The following is a 13,903-nucleotide window of genomic DNA, read 5'->3' as shown; positions in this document are numbered from 1 at the left end:
TTGTTGTGTCTGAGATGAAATGCACATACTGTGAGATACACATTTTAAAAGTGAAATCCAACGAGTTTTCATAAATGTACCCAAGTAACCTCTTCCCGACAACTATCTAAAACATTACATTTCAGTAACCCTGAGCCTTAATCCAACCCTATAAATGCTCTTCCACCTTTTCAGAACCTTATAATTGTCTTTCAAAACTTCCTTCCTCAGAGCACACCTCCCCCCACACACCCACATGCCTCCCTTAACTGCCACTGTGGACTTACAAGTGCGTTCTGAAGCTCCTCTGTCTCAAATAGCCATCCATAGGTGTCAGAATGATCTCTCAAAGTTATAGATCCTCACTCTTCTGCTTAACCTGTGCCTCTTAACATCACACAGGCAATAAATCCCAATGGCCTTCCTTCTCTGACTCCACTTCCTGCACTTTCCTCATGTCCTATGTGCAGGTCATATGACCCTCTTTCAGAACCTAGCATAAGAGATGCTGCATTCATTATTTTCTGTTCCTGCTAATCTACACTTTATCATTTTCTGTCACTCAGGACTCAGCTTTGATCAACTTCTCACTGAAGCCTTCTTTGTCTAAGTTACTCAGTTACTCTCCAAGCTCTATCACTGCTCTGTGTGTTCTTTATGTGTTTGTTTCATATCTCTGATCACAAAAACATGAACCCCAGGCTGGAGAGATGTCTCAGCGGTTAATGGCTGCTCCTTCAGAGGTCCTGAGTTCAATTCCCAGCAACCACAGGGTGGCTCACAACCATCTATAATGAAATCTGGCTCCCTCTTCTAGTATATATGAAAAAAAAACAACAACAAAAAAAAAAACATGAACCCCATGACCCTAGCATTTGTCAACAGGATTCACAGCTACTAATACTCCTGTGTCTAGACTAGTTACCATCTTGTTGCAAGTAAATGTTCAACAACCGTTTTCTAGCTAAATTAGGAAACATAAAACATAATGCACATTCACCCTGGGGATGAACAGTATGCCTGCTGTCCTAATACATGATCTTCTTGAAACATCCAAGGAGTCAGAGGCCTTCGTAAGTCCTATCACAAGATGATTCCGCTTCAGGAAAAAGAAAGAGAACTGAGTTTTAAGCTGTAGCAAAAACAACACAAAACACAGGTAAAGTCAAAGTTTATTCACATAAAGTTTAATCAGTCACGTTAATGAAAATATTAAAAATTGAGTTAGTTATGGCATCAGAAATTTAACTTTTGTGGCAAATAATACAGTATTTGGTGTTGCTGTCGAAATGCTACGCTGCTGACAGAGCGATTGCATTAAACCTTAACTCATCAGGGTCACGTTCCATGAACTTCTTGCAGACTTCTATGGCATCCTATGGGAGGGAAAGGAGAACTTTTCAGTTTATAAATTCTGGACTTTTCTAATTCACATTAATTTTATACTGAAGACTTCTTTTTCTGATATGAAACAAAAACTAAAATGTCAAAGAATAAACAGGTGGCAAACTAATATGCTTATTAGCATGAAATATAGTAGACACTGTCATCACATTCCCCTAACTGCTTCCAGGACAGGGGATCAAATTCAAGGTCTTGGCAAGCATACTCAAGTCCTGCCCCTCCCCCCTTTTCAGAATCTCACTAAGTTGCTCTGGCTAATCTTAAACTCACTCTTGTAGCCAGAAAAGTAATTTCAATTCCTCTTTTCTAATTGTTCCAAGTAGTTGTGATTATTAATCTGCTATGAAACACAGCTGATGAATACTCTTCCCGAAGGTGGTTTTCAAGACCTTTTAACCCAAAAGGTGTAGTGACAGCCTCTGGGGGAAGAACTCTGAAAGTTCAAGACCAGCCTGGTCCACACAGACAGCTCCAGGTCAGCCACTGCTGCATAGCAGACCAGCTCAAAAGGAAACTAAATCTAAAAAATGTTTAACAGGAAATCACATAATTCCTTGACAGTAAGCTACACAATTTATTCCCACTAAAAGATCTCTAAAACTAGGTTCACGTCACCACTGATGGTATATTGGAATCAATGAAATACGACCCATAATGAGCAAGTCTTTTGCCTTTAAAATTTAGCCTTCTTCACACAGAGCTCTGGAGGAAAGCCTCTTCCTTGCAGAGTTTTAACACTAATTCAACATTTTGTCTGGGGATTTTCTAAAAAGATCAAGTGCCAAGAAATATCCACAGAGGGTTTAAAGATGACAAGGTCAGTAAAGGTTAAAATGGGCCAGTTATTTTTGTTACCTCTAACAACGTCTCATCACTAGTTTTCCCATGGTTAATTGGAAATGGTTTCCGTCCATCTGTGAAAAGTAGACAAATAGGTAAATCCTTTCTTGTTCTTACAAGAGAATGTATCTTACCTTGCACTTCTTCTCTTATAGTGAATCAAGGGAAGTTACATAGTTTAAGAAATATATCTTAAAACAAGAATTTTTAAATATGTAATTTTCAACTATGGCTTTAGTTTCCCCTGAATATACAGAATTAGTATATTTATACCATTTACATTTAAAATAATTATGCATTTGGATTAACACCAATCCCAAGCAGAGGCCTCAGTTTTTGGGATTCTTCATTTAAATAAGCACTTTAGACAGCGACACTTTCTTTCCTTAATGTATCAGTGATGCTCTTCTTGGTCACTGCTTGATGGGTCTCTGGTATTCACAGGACACATTTTGTCTAGGGTACGTCTACTTCAAGTACGTGTTCTGCTTTATGTGCAGGTCCCTATAAAAGAGAATGCCCAATTGGCTCATAATAAATCTTTTTCTTTCTTTCTTTTTTTTTTGTTTTAGTTTTGTTTTTTGACACAGGGTTTCTCTGCATAGCCCTGGCCATCCTGGAACTCATTCTGTAGACCAGGTTGGCCATGAACTCAAGAGATTCAACCGCCTCTGCCTCCTTAGTGCTGAGATTAAAGGCATGCAACACTACCAACCTGCGATCATTTTTACTCTTGGAGATACTTTTTTCATTTTTAAAGCTAAATCAGAAGATCTTATACAAAAATGACACGATTTTATCAGTGAAAAGCCATACTGTTGTGGCTTAACTGTGCACTATAACGGAAGTACAATTCAAATGACATAGAACTCTAAAATATTTATACAAATATTTATTCATAATCATCTTCAATAAGCTAGTATTATGAAAAATTCCACAATGATAAAAGCCAAGGCTAATGAAGGTGAACTGATCCGTATCCAAATCTATCACCTCTTACATAGCGAGAGCTTGTTTAAAAAACAAACAGAAAAGAAATACAATAATAAAATGCCCTTTTATGAGAGATGCTCAATCCTCTGTGGCCTCTCTGCCCTACTGCTGTAAGAACAAATAATATTCATTATGGTCTCCCCACCCCCACAGTTATGTTGTTCTATGTTTTAATTTTTATGTGAAGGCAAAACAATGTAAGTTTCTCCTTCTTAACTGAGTAATAAAATTAATGCATATTATTTCCCTGGATCGTACAATTTATATTCTGACATCTTATTAGACTCTCTAAAGCAGTAAACTCTCCTGAATAATTTCCTTCATGTGGAGCAGTTTAAAATAATGTAGAATTTCAATCAACCTTATTAAGAGTAAATATTAGACACTGGTCTTGAGATGTCAAAGAAATAAACAAAATGAAATTATATACACTCCACTCTAACAGCTGTCTAGAGTGAAGACAGCTCAGCGGCTAGAGAGTCAGTCTTCTGCTGGACTTTGTTACCCATGTTGTGAGGTGCTAGGGCCTGGACCAAGCACACACACCGGCTAGAAAACACCTCTCCCGCCAAGCTCTACCCCATTCTCTTTACATTTAACTCGAGGCGGAGACGTGCTACACTGATCAGACTGGCCCTGGGTTCACTGTGGAGCCCAGGTGAAGACTCAAAGACTTCATCCTCCTACCTCAGCCTCCATAGCAGCTAGGATCACCTGCACCACACAGGGTCTTGGCTCTGTTTTTATGAATCTGTTAAGAATGGTAACCACCAGCTAGACACAATGAGACACACCTTTAATCTCAACATTGGGAAGGTAGAGACAGTCTCATCTCTGTGGGTTTGAGGAAGCCAGGGCTATATAGTTAGGCCCTATTTAGAGGGGGAGGGGTAAAAATCATATATTTATATAGTCTCAAAGGATCTCCTGAAATAATACCTATTTATTGCTTATTAACAAACACAGAATAATTATTAACTAGCATTATAGTAGAAAATCCAGACAGATACTAATTAAACCAAGTGACAAAAGTTAACATCACCAAAAATGATAGGAATCGGCAAGCAGCCTTCTGACACAATACACTAGGAAAGCATGTAGCATCAATGCTGTAATGTTCTCGCCCCAAATGCATAAACCAAGATGAAATAGCAAACAACTCAGATGGAGGAAAACCTCAAAAAAGTAATGGTCCTATCCTCTTAGAAATAAATGTCAAGGACACGATGACAGTAAAGGGTTGAAGAACTTAGGGATTCAGGGAGACACAGAGAGAACAGGGTCAACTAAATCCAGCACCTGATCCTGGGTTGACTTCAGACCCTCTAAATGACATCACTGTTATAACAGGCATAATCTGAACCAGATCCTTTGGTAATATTGCATCAATGCTGCTTCCATATGGCACTTATACAGAAAAGCACCTGCCTCTGTTTCAAAATTACATATAGAGCTATTAAACGATATGGCAGTAGCTTATTTTCAAATGTTTCAGAAATACTAACAGGGTCTCACAAACCTAGAAGAAAGTAAATGGAAGCTCTCTATTCTATTCTAGTTTCTGTAAGTATCCAAATTATTCCAAACTACCAGTTTCTCAAGTTTACTTTTAACAGGCAATAATTCATTAGTTACCTTTTTAAAAGTCAGCTTATTCTGTCTACTTGGAATTCACCACTGAACCTATCTGGAAGGAATGACTCATTTAAATGTGCAGTTCTTCCTTCTACATATAGTAGGAACTTGCTGAAGCCCCAAAGAAAAGATCATTTAAAGCCAGAAATAACTTGGTCCTTTTCAACAGTTAACCTCACAACTTAGTAAGGCGTAAATAATTAACCATGCCACCATTCTCGGTTAAGAAACTGTCCTACAGGAACTACTTGCATCATGCCTACAATCGGATGGCCTTAAAGATAAGATTACACAGGATGGAGGTAGAGCTCAGCGGCAGACTGCTTGCCTAGCATATATGAGGCCCTAGGTGCAATCCCAAGAATGGATAAATACAGTGACTTTTTTTTTTTTTACATTGCTCTTTTCTTAAAAAAAGAGTATTCTTATCATCTCTAGTTTTAATTCACATATTCAGTATGAATTACTCAGCTTGCTCAACATTCCTTTGAATTTATGGGGATCATTACTGTCATTCACACTGGGGTAACAGCCAGTTTATGCTGAAGGAATCAATAACTGTGCATATTTCTTTGCTTTGCAGCTATCCCAATTCTCCTGCAACACTTCCAAGACTGGCTTTCTTTACATCTCTGAATTTCTTCACACTCACTTTAAAAACTCTAATCTCAACAGGCTTCAAATTATATATATACACATAAGATTTCATACACAGGTCTGAATATACATATCCAGGTTGCCCACTCCTAGAGCTGGAGTCACAGGAGGCTATGCGCTGCCTGATGGAGCTGCTGAACTAAATTCCTCTGCAAGAATCCTGTACTCTTAACCTCTCAGCCAGCTCTCCAGCCTGAGCTTAGCTTTGAGGCATGTCTTTCTTCCCTTCCAACTGCCCTATTAGACTCAAGGCTCAGAGAACAATTTGACCAACCAATGTGAGGGATTGTTTTATTTTCTTTTAACTGCTACTTTGTTTTACATATGAGTGTTTTGCTTACAACTATGTCAGTGCACCAAATGCATGCCTGGTGCCTAGGGAAGCCGGAAGAGGGTGTCAAATGCCCTGGAATGGGAGTTACAGATCAGTCTGAGCCACCATGTGCGTGATGGAAATTGGACTCGGGACTCTCTGGAAGACAGCCAGTCCTCTTAACTGCTAAACCTTCTCTCTAGGACACCCTACTCCTATTGAATTTCTAAGACAAATCCTTCTGTCTCACCGTTGTTTCCCAAACATCTCTTATATGTCACTGTCTTCTCTGTAAATTCTCTCCTTTTTCAATACCAACATCACTTTAATAATCTCTGATTATATACTATATATATATATATATATATATATATATATATATATATATAGTATTTCTCTGGTTTTTTTTTCCCAAATCTCCTTCTTTTTATTTCACTTTGTTTTTTTGTTTGTTTGTTTCACTTTGTTTTTCTTCCTTGCATGTAAGGGAAGGAACCCAGAGCCTAGCATATGCTAGGGAAGAAGTTGACTTTCCTGAAGTCAACAGAATGTGTATGGCAAATCCCAGAATTCTCCTTATTTCCCCTTCCATCAGTTTATTAAAGCTTCAGAGTAAAAATTCTGTTTTCAGAAGTAAACCAGACTCACAGGGTCTATAGTGACTATTGCGTGTCATCTCCATGCAGACTTTGCAACCTAATCAGTCAATAATGCACACTTTCTAACGTGTTCTGCAAATCAGTTTACACGGATAACAATGACTTCTTTCTGGTTTAGTTTAATTCTGACACAAATCACTACACTACTGCAGAATGTACCCTTTTCTTTTTAATAAAGTGTATGATTTTATTGCAATGTTTCCTATACAACATTTATCTAAGTTCCATAGATTATATTTACAGTCACAACCTGAGCTATTTTAGAACATAGTTGTTTTTAAATAAGCTAAGAAAAACAAAAGTGACAGCTAATGGATACAGAGCAAACAGAGAAGCAGGAGAAGACTACAGATGCAGGATTGCTAGAAGACTTTTGTTTCTTTTATTTAGACTTTCTTTTCTTTTCAATGCTGGGAACCTTTGTTTGTTTTCAATACTGGGGACATTTTTTTTTCTACCTAAATAAGCAAGTTAAAATTATATGCATCTTCTTCAGTAACAGCTCAATTATTTGTAAGAAAGCTCAGGTATTCAGTATTTAATCATTGTGCCATTACCAGACTAACATAGGCCCCTGAGAAGTTTTAAGAAATCAGACAACATACAGTGTAGTACAAAAGGCTGAAAAGGAGTGTACTCCTTATTGAATATACATAGTTCAAATGTAAACAAAGTTCATTCAGATATGACAACTAATTCAACAGCTTATCAAAGATTGCCAAAGCTCTTCATAGCTGTTTCCTGTAATGGTTTTTATTTTCTTCTTTGCCAAAATGCAAAGAAGGTATATAAAATTCCTGAATTATAAGATGCTAAAACATCAAAAAACACTTTTTTTCTTTAAAAAAAAAAACTAAAAAAGAAAAACCATTATTCTGCCAACCCAATTTTTGAGCTTTCAGTTTCAGGAAACAAAATGAGAACAGTCCCGTCGAGAAAAGCCTGGTCATTACTCTCCCCAGGATGAATTAAAATAGTTCTTACCTAATTCATAGAGATGCCCATCTACATGAACTAATGCAATAAAATGAAGATCTACTTTCTCATCTATACTTGGTGCCTGGAATAGGAGGGAAAAATATATTATCTACATTAGTAGTTAAACAAATCAATCAAGTACAAATAAATATACATAAGTAACAACAAATGACAGAAGACAACGTGTATCCAATGAAATTCAAGGCCAATTACTGATATGAGCACAGAGCGGCCATCTGTGTGTCTGTGACACCATGCTCACCACCAACAAGGAAGTCACATCTTTTAGTTTCGTCAGTTCTGGAAACTGAACACCTTGTTTAACTTGGAAATCTCAGTGACCAGCTTAAGATACTGTACATGTACACAGCAAACACACAATGTTCATTGCTCAACAAATTGCATGACTGAGCTCAGATGTGCAGTTTTTAAACTTCAAAATATGAATGTTAAAACATTTTTCATAATTATTAATGTTGGCACTCTTTTGAAGTTAAATTCTAGAACACTAGAGAGTAAGCTGTCTGTTGCTTGATCTTAAAGAGCTCATGTTTTGAACAATGCAGTGTAAACAATCATTCTAGATTCGAACAGCTTATACATGAATAGCTAGTCTGGTGACTATAACTGTAGAAAAAAAATTAAGACACAATAAACTGTAACCTCTATTTCTTTCTTCTTTTAACTCTCAATGACCAACTTGCTATTTAAACTATATTTATATTTCCTTAATCAAATTCAATTCACACAAGCAATATTCACATTTCTTAAAGATTTCAATAACTTAGGTAAAGTAAATATACAAACTGGTATTTCATGATATATATTAAATATGTTAGCTATTTACCAAATCTAAACACATTGAAATCACAACTAAACACATATGGAACTTCAATTGTTTGAAGCAAAAATTTACAAGTAGCTTAAATCAAATTATGTCTCGTAATATCTAATATGTTTTTATGTAACACAGTATCTTAACTCAAAAGTTGTTATTTTCACCATCAAATAATTATATATTTCTCAATAATTTAATGTAAATTTTTTGATGCAGAAATTAAAGTTACAGAATAACCACTAGTTTTTATTCACTACTTTTTTAAGTTGTAAGGCATATAGAATGTTTCCAAGTATTTACTGACATAATGACTCATTTAATCTTATTCTTCTAATATTATTTCCTTTGAGTTATGAATGAAAGAAAGTTTTCATAATCTGATATAACAAACTAACTCCCAACAATTTCAGTCCAGAACTAAAGAATTCCACAGTTGGCAGGAATCAAAGTTATATAGCTTTATCATTGCATTACTGTTCTCATCTTTAACTGCAGACCCCTCTAGTGATAGAATCTGTCATTAAGTTTTGAGACTATCTAGGCCACTAATTTGACAGTTTTGTAGAGTTATGTCTCATATAGAGGCTCAAATATGTCTCATGTTTGGAGAAAAACCTAATCCTTCTTGAATCTAATAAATCTTCAAATAATTAAAGTTGGTGATAGGGCCAGAGAGATGGCTCAGAGGTTAAGAATACTGGCTGTTCTTCCAAAGGTCCTGAGTTCAATTCCCAGCAATCACATGGTGGCTTGTAACCATCTACAGTGAGACTTAGTCCCTCTTCCGGCGTGTAGGCAGAACATTGCATAAATAATAAATAAATAAATAAATCTTTTTTTAAGTTAAATAAATAAATAAACTTGGTGATAACAAATTTCTTTACTTCCCTACCAAAAAGATTTTCATGATTACTCAATCTTGTACCATTTTATCAGTGAACAAAAGAGAATCTAGTTTTTCAAGGCAAATCATTATAAATTCATTAAAACAAAGAAACAAATTACTACAAAGAATTTCTTAGCTAGGAATCTTATTTTACTGACAATAAGATAATGTTTAAGGAATATCAAGTATCTGAAGGCTCTGAGTTACAGTTTTCCTAAATTAATTACTTGAACAACTTCCCTTAAGAACTAAACATCATATAGCTTCCATTTTTCATATTGGCCAGCAAGGTGCAATGTCACTAAAAGTTAAGAAAATTTAACTGGAGTTGGAAAGGTGAATGTGTACCCAGTCCCTTAGAGCTCTGGGTTTCTTATTGTTTTGAGGCTTAAATGAGTATTAAGCTAATAGCTGTGTTCCACTACATCTGGTGTTCTGAGTTTTTGTTTATTTGTTTTGTTTATTTATTTTTAATGTTTTCTTTCAGGTGTATGGGTGTTTTTCCTTCATGCACGTCTGTGCACCATGGGCATGGAATATCTTGGAGGTACAGAAGGTTATGAACCACCATGGGTGCTGGAAATTGAACCCGGGTCCTTTGAAAGAGCAATCTGTGTTCTTCACCACTGAGCTGTTTCTCCAGCCTCACCCCCCTGAGGTTCAAATGAGATTGTGAAAATGTCTGTGAACTGTTAAGCACTAAATGAACCTTATATACTGTCATAATACTAATGCATCATCAAAAATATAAGTAACTATCAAATCTAATGTATCAAGATTATGTGCCAATGTTCCTTTTAATTGAAAATGGAAATTAAATTAAAAATCTCAAGCCAGGTGTGCTGGCACATGCCTATACATCTCAGCACATGATAGGATGAGGCTGAACAATCAAGAGCCTGATGTCAGAGCTACACAGCAAGATCCTTTCTTAAAACCAAAAGCAAAACCCTTCTAAAGCAGTACGAAATCCTTCCAACTCTTCAAAAAAGGTAAATGTTTCAACTTTCTTCAAGACCTCATTATTTCTGATGAGCTTTATCCTTTGACCAACGTCATTAGTCTGAGAGTCTAAATCTGCAATCATTGAATTGCTCAACAGATTCCAGGAAACCTAAGGACAAGCAAGCAGCGAGTTCCAGCATGTTTGCCTGGCCAAAACAGTTAACAAACCACTATAGCAAATATGAAGCTATACATTGGTAGGTTTTCCGTACATTTTTCTATCTTTTAAATTCCCAATTTAGAAGCCTTCCCCTTAATGCCAGTGAATTAAAAAGTGGTGTAAACCAATTATTTTTATTATTATCAATAAGTGCATTAATTAACTACTAAATATAAGTTTCACGTTAGAAAAAGGTTTATGGAGCATTTAATTTATACTAGGCACTGATGGAATGCTATATTTGTATTGACCAATTAATCACACAAATCCAGGCAAGTAGGTTTACATGCTCATATGCATCTTACACTCAAGAACACAGAGGTAGAAAGACCTAAGTAATTAATACATTTGAATGGCTAATAAGCGATGGCCCCTGGACATGCAATGCAGCTCCAGTCCACGCTCTTAAGCACAATGCTATTTTACAAAGCAATAAGGCAATGGAATTAATATGCAGCAACACAAACAACAATACATGGAAACATAAAACCGGAAATGTCAAAGTTTATGACATGCTCATTCATATTTAGAATTTTTAAATCCATAAATTATTCATCTTAGAATTAAATGAATTGTCCTCTGGTCAGCATGTGCAAAATTAAATTGCACTTTGTTCATCTAATTCACCATGTATCTCTCAGTGGGCCAAACAGTACATAGCACAGCAAAGAAGCATAAATATCAAATGGATGAATGAATAAAAATGGCAAATGAATTCTGTAATCTGGTGAGGAGAGAAAGAGGGAGAAGAGAAGGGAAAGGAAAGAGTGGGAGGGAAAGAGAGGGAGAGAGCAATGACAAGCAGTCTGTTGATATTCAGCACAAACAGAAGCTATGTGATGACCATACTTATATTTAGTGGAATCAAATGCTTAAAGAAATTTGTTGACTTGATAGTTTGAAGGCAGCTTTAAAAGGTAAATGAGGGGGAAGGAAGGGTGCTTGACATTTAACTGCTTTTAAATGTTAAAATGTGTGCATAATTAGACTTCCTTTTGCTCCAAATGCCAAACTGATTTATAGAAATAACAAGTTTCTAAGAATGTATATCACAAACCAAAGCTTTCAGATACTTCATGTTTAGAAGGCCTCTGTCAAACCACAGCCACTGCCTTCAGTAGTTTCAAAGAATGGTTGCTTAATTCTGCAGTTTATTTTAATGTATGAGAACTAATGGAATTCTATCAATTTGGATATTTAAGGTAGTATGTACATGCATATTATAATAGTTGGCTGCTAATTTTAGTTTACAAGAGAAATAATAAAATTCACAGGACACCTAGGTTAGCATGCAAGAAGCAAGTCTCCATCTCCTAATCAGAAAAGATCTTTAGAAACTGAACTGGCAGGAAAGATCAGATCAAGATTAAACCAGTACCTGAGCCACATGAAGGAATAAAATAGCTTAGATGCAACACACTACACCATGAAGAATTTAGATTGAGGATAGAGTAAGTAAAGCGATCCAGAGCATGGCAAGAGACTAGTCATGCTCAGAAATATGAAAAATAACGATAAAGAAATAGAGGGTAAAGAACTTAGAGGGTACATAGTATTTGCTGATCTAAGTTATCTAAGCGAAGTCAGAAAGTTGGAGGGTAAGGAAACACACTTACTTTAACAATTCACAACAACTTAGTATTACCACAAAGGCCACTCAGTACTCAACAGCAGGCAGCTACCCTCACATTCACAGGATATGGAGTGGAAAGATGGATGTTCACCAAGCACAGGCAAAAGTCAAGCTAGACTGCAGAGCATGGAGGTATGCTTGCAATCTTACTGGGCTAGAAAAAGCTAATGGCTGAGTGAACCAAGAGAAAAGCACTTTAAAGACTTGGAGACGTTTAAAGAAAAGCAAACACACAAACAAAAAGACTGCCCTTGTCACTGGGAGAAGAGATGGAAGATTGACTACACTTACAACAGAATGGAGACCCAAAGATGGCAGGCGTAAGAAGGGTCGCCAGCGACGAAGACGGAGAGATGGACTGGTAGCCTTTGCAGGGCCTACATGGTTACGTTTGACCCAGGGCAGGGATGCATGGTGACACAATGATGAGGCCTTCGTTCTGCAGTGGCTAGAATGAGGCTGTGATGAGGATGGCGAGGAGGACTACATAATTAAAAGAGAGAATATTTTACTTAGACCACGTTACTGGGTGATCATTTATCCTTAAAAGCAACGTATGGTCATACTTGTATTCATATGGTCTAGTACTTTCAATAGTTGTATTCTAGTAAAAGATCATATATGAATGTTGGTTAAGGTAAAGTGGGAATTTATAACCAAGTACAAGGTTATATTTCGTAAGGTCTTAAGTGCACATGTGAAATTTTACATATCCTCATTTCCACTGCACAGACTCATGAAACTAAAGATTTAAAAGCCACTAAAATACTATCACTACATATATACATATATCTGGCTTTAAAACTGTAACACACAAAAACCATGCAACACAGACAAGACACATTAAGAACAAAAGTAGAAAGAAAACCGTTCTCATCATAGGCATTGGTAAAAACAATTATTTAGAGTATAACCTCTAATAAGAGGGGAGTAAATGCTTAAAATCATAAACAAGGTGATGAGCTGAATCAACTGTCCTTGCTATTAGCTGACAAGTTACAAGGAAGGCTTCAGACCCTATTGTCCTTTTTGAGTAAACAGCAGCATTACATAAAATGTGTACCACTTATCTTACGTCAGGTACTCTTTGAAGTGCTTTGTATCTATCAGCTCATTTAATCTCCCAGTAGCCAATGGTATAATCACATTTTACAGATCAAAGGAAGCAGAGTACACAGGGTGAAGTGACAGAACCAAGGTCATGCTGGCAGCACACTGGATGACTAGAGCTACACCCAAGAGATGAGATTCTAGTGTTCAATGGTCTTAGTCACCAACATAGAGCCTATGTGGCCAAGAGAAAGTTTTTGGTACCAGCCTTTATTATATTAGGTTAGAATGTAAAATGGGGAATAACTTTCCAAGTGCTGCTGTCCCACAAAATATAAAGGATGTAAAACTAACTGGTCAGTGGTAATCCAGATCATCTTATAACCATCACCTTCAACAGATACCACCAGTATATGAAATTTATTTCTAGCCCAACAATGCCATCATCCCTCTAAGTACAGTAAGAAGAAATGAAAGTAGAATCACCAGTTCTTTGGTGATAATTCTTTTTACCAGCCATACACTAGGGAAGTAACTTTAGCTTGAAATGATCTCCAAAACTCTTAAAAGCCTATGGTCCTTGTTGGTACTCTTGCTTTACATAAGTTATACACTAGCCTAAAACAATACTGTCATCTCCCTCTATTAATCACCCATCAGAAATATATAAAGAAATCCTAAGCTTGTCTCTATAGGCAAGAAAGGTGAATATAATAGTGCTTGCTCTCACAGCCTGGTACAGTCGATCTGAGCTCGTTCAAATGAGAGGCAAGGGGAAGAAGGAAAAATGGCAAATTACGGAAAGGGGGAGATCAGAGTCAAGAGTGGGATGAAAGTAAAGACTAAAGAGCTGTGGAGAGAAACTATTTTCTA

At 36.5% G+C, this 13,903-nt stretch overlaps 1 protein-coding gene across 4 annotated transcripts in view; it reads right to left on the bottom strand.

The window, feature by feature from the left end:
- Positions 1–1,139: 1,139 nt before the first annotated feature.
- The window catches only part of Uchl3 (ubiquitin C-terminal hydrolase L3), a 43,185-nt gene continuing 30,421 nt past the window's right edge, over positions 1,140–13,903 (bottom strand). For 2 of the 4 annotated variants that reach the window (XM_021646988.2, XM_060391539.1), the window contains 4 exons: positions 12,272–12,463; positions 7,465–7,540; positions 2,239–2,297; positions 1,140–1,355 (listed from right to left, as the gene is read on the bottom strand). In XM_021646988.2, coding sequence (XP_021502663.1) covers positions 1,272–1,355; positions 2,239–2,297; positions 7,465–7,540; positions 12,272–12,463 — 411 coding nt within the window. In that variant the 3' untranslated portion in view covers positions 1,140–1,271. The remainder of the gene's footprint in view (positions 1,356–2,238; positions 2,298–7,464; positions 7,541–12,271; positions 12,464–13,903) is intronic. The other 2 variants (XM_021646989.2, XM_060391540.1) reach the window with 1 other exon arrangement.

This window comes from Meriones unguiculatus, chromosome 9 (genome assembly GCF_030254825.1).
Source record: "Meriones unguiculatus strain TT.TT164.6M chromosome 9, Bangor_MerUng_6.1, whole genome shotgun sequence".
In the NCBI taxonomy this organism is placed as follows: Eukaryota; Metazoa; Chordata; class Mammalia; order Rodentia; family Muridae; genus Meriones; species Meriones unguiculatus.
The sequence above is the reverse complement of the archived record's forward strand: the minus strand, read 5'-3'. Positions and strand labels throughout refer to the sequence as shown.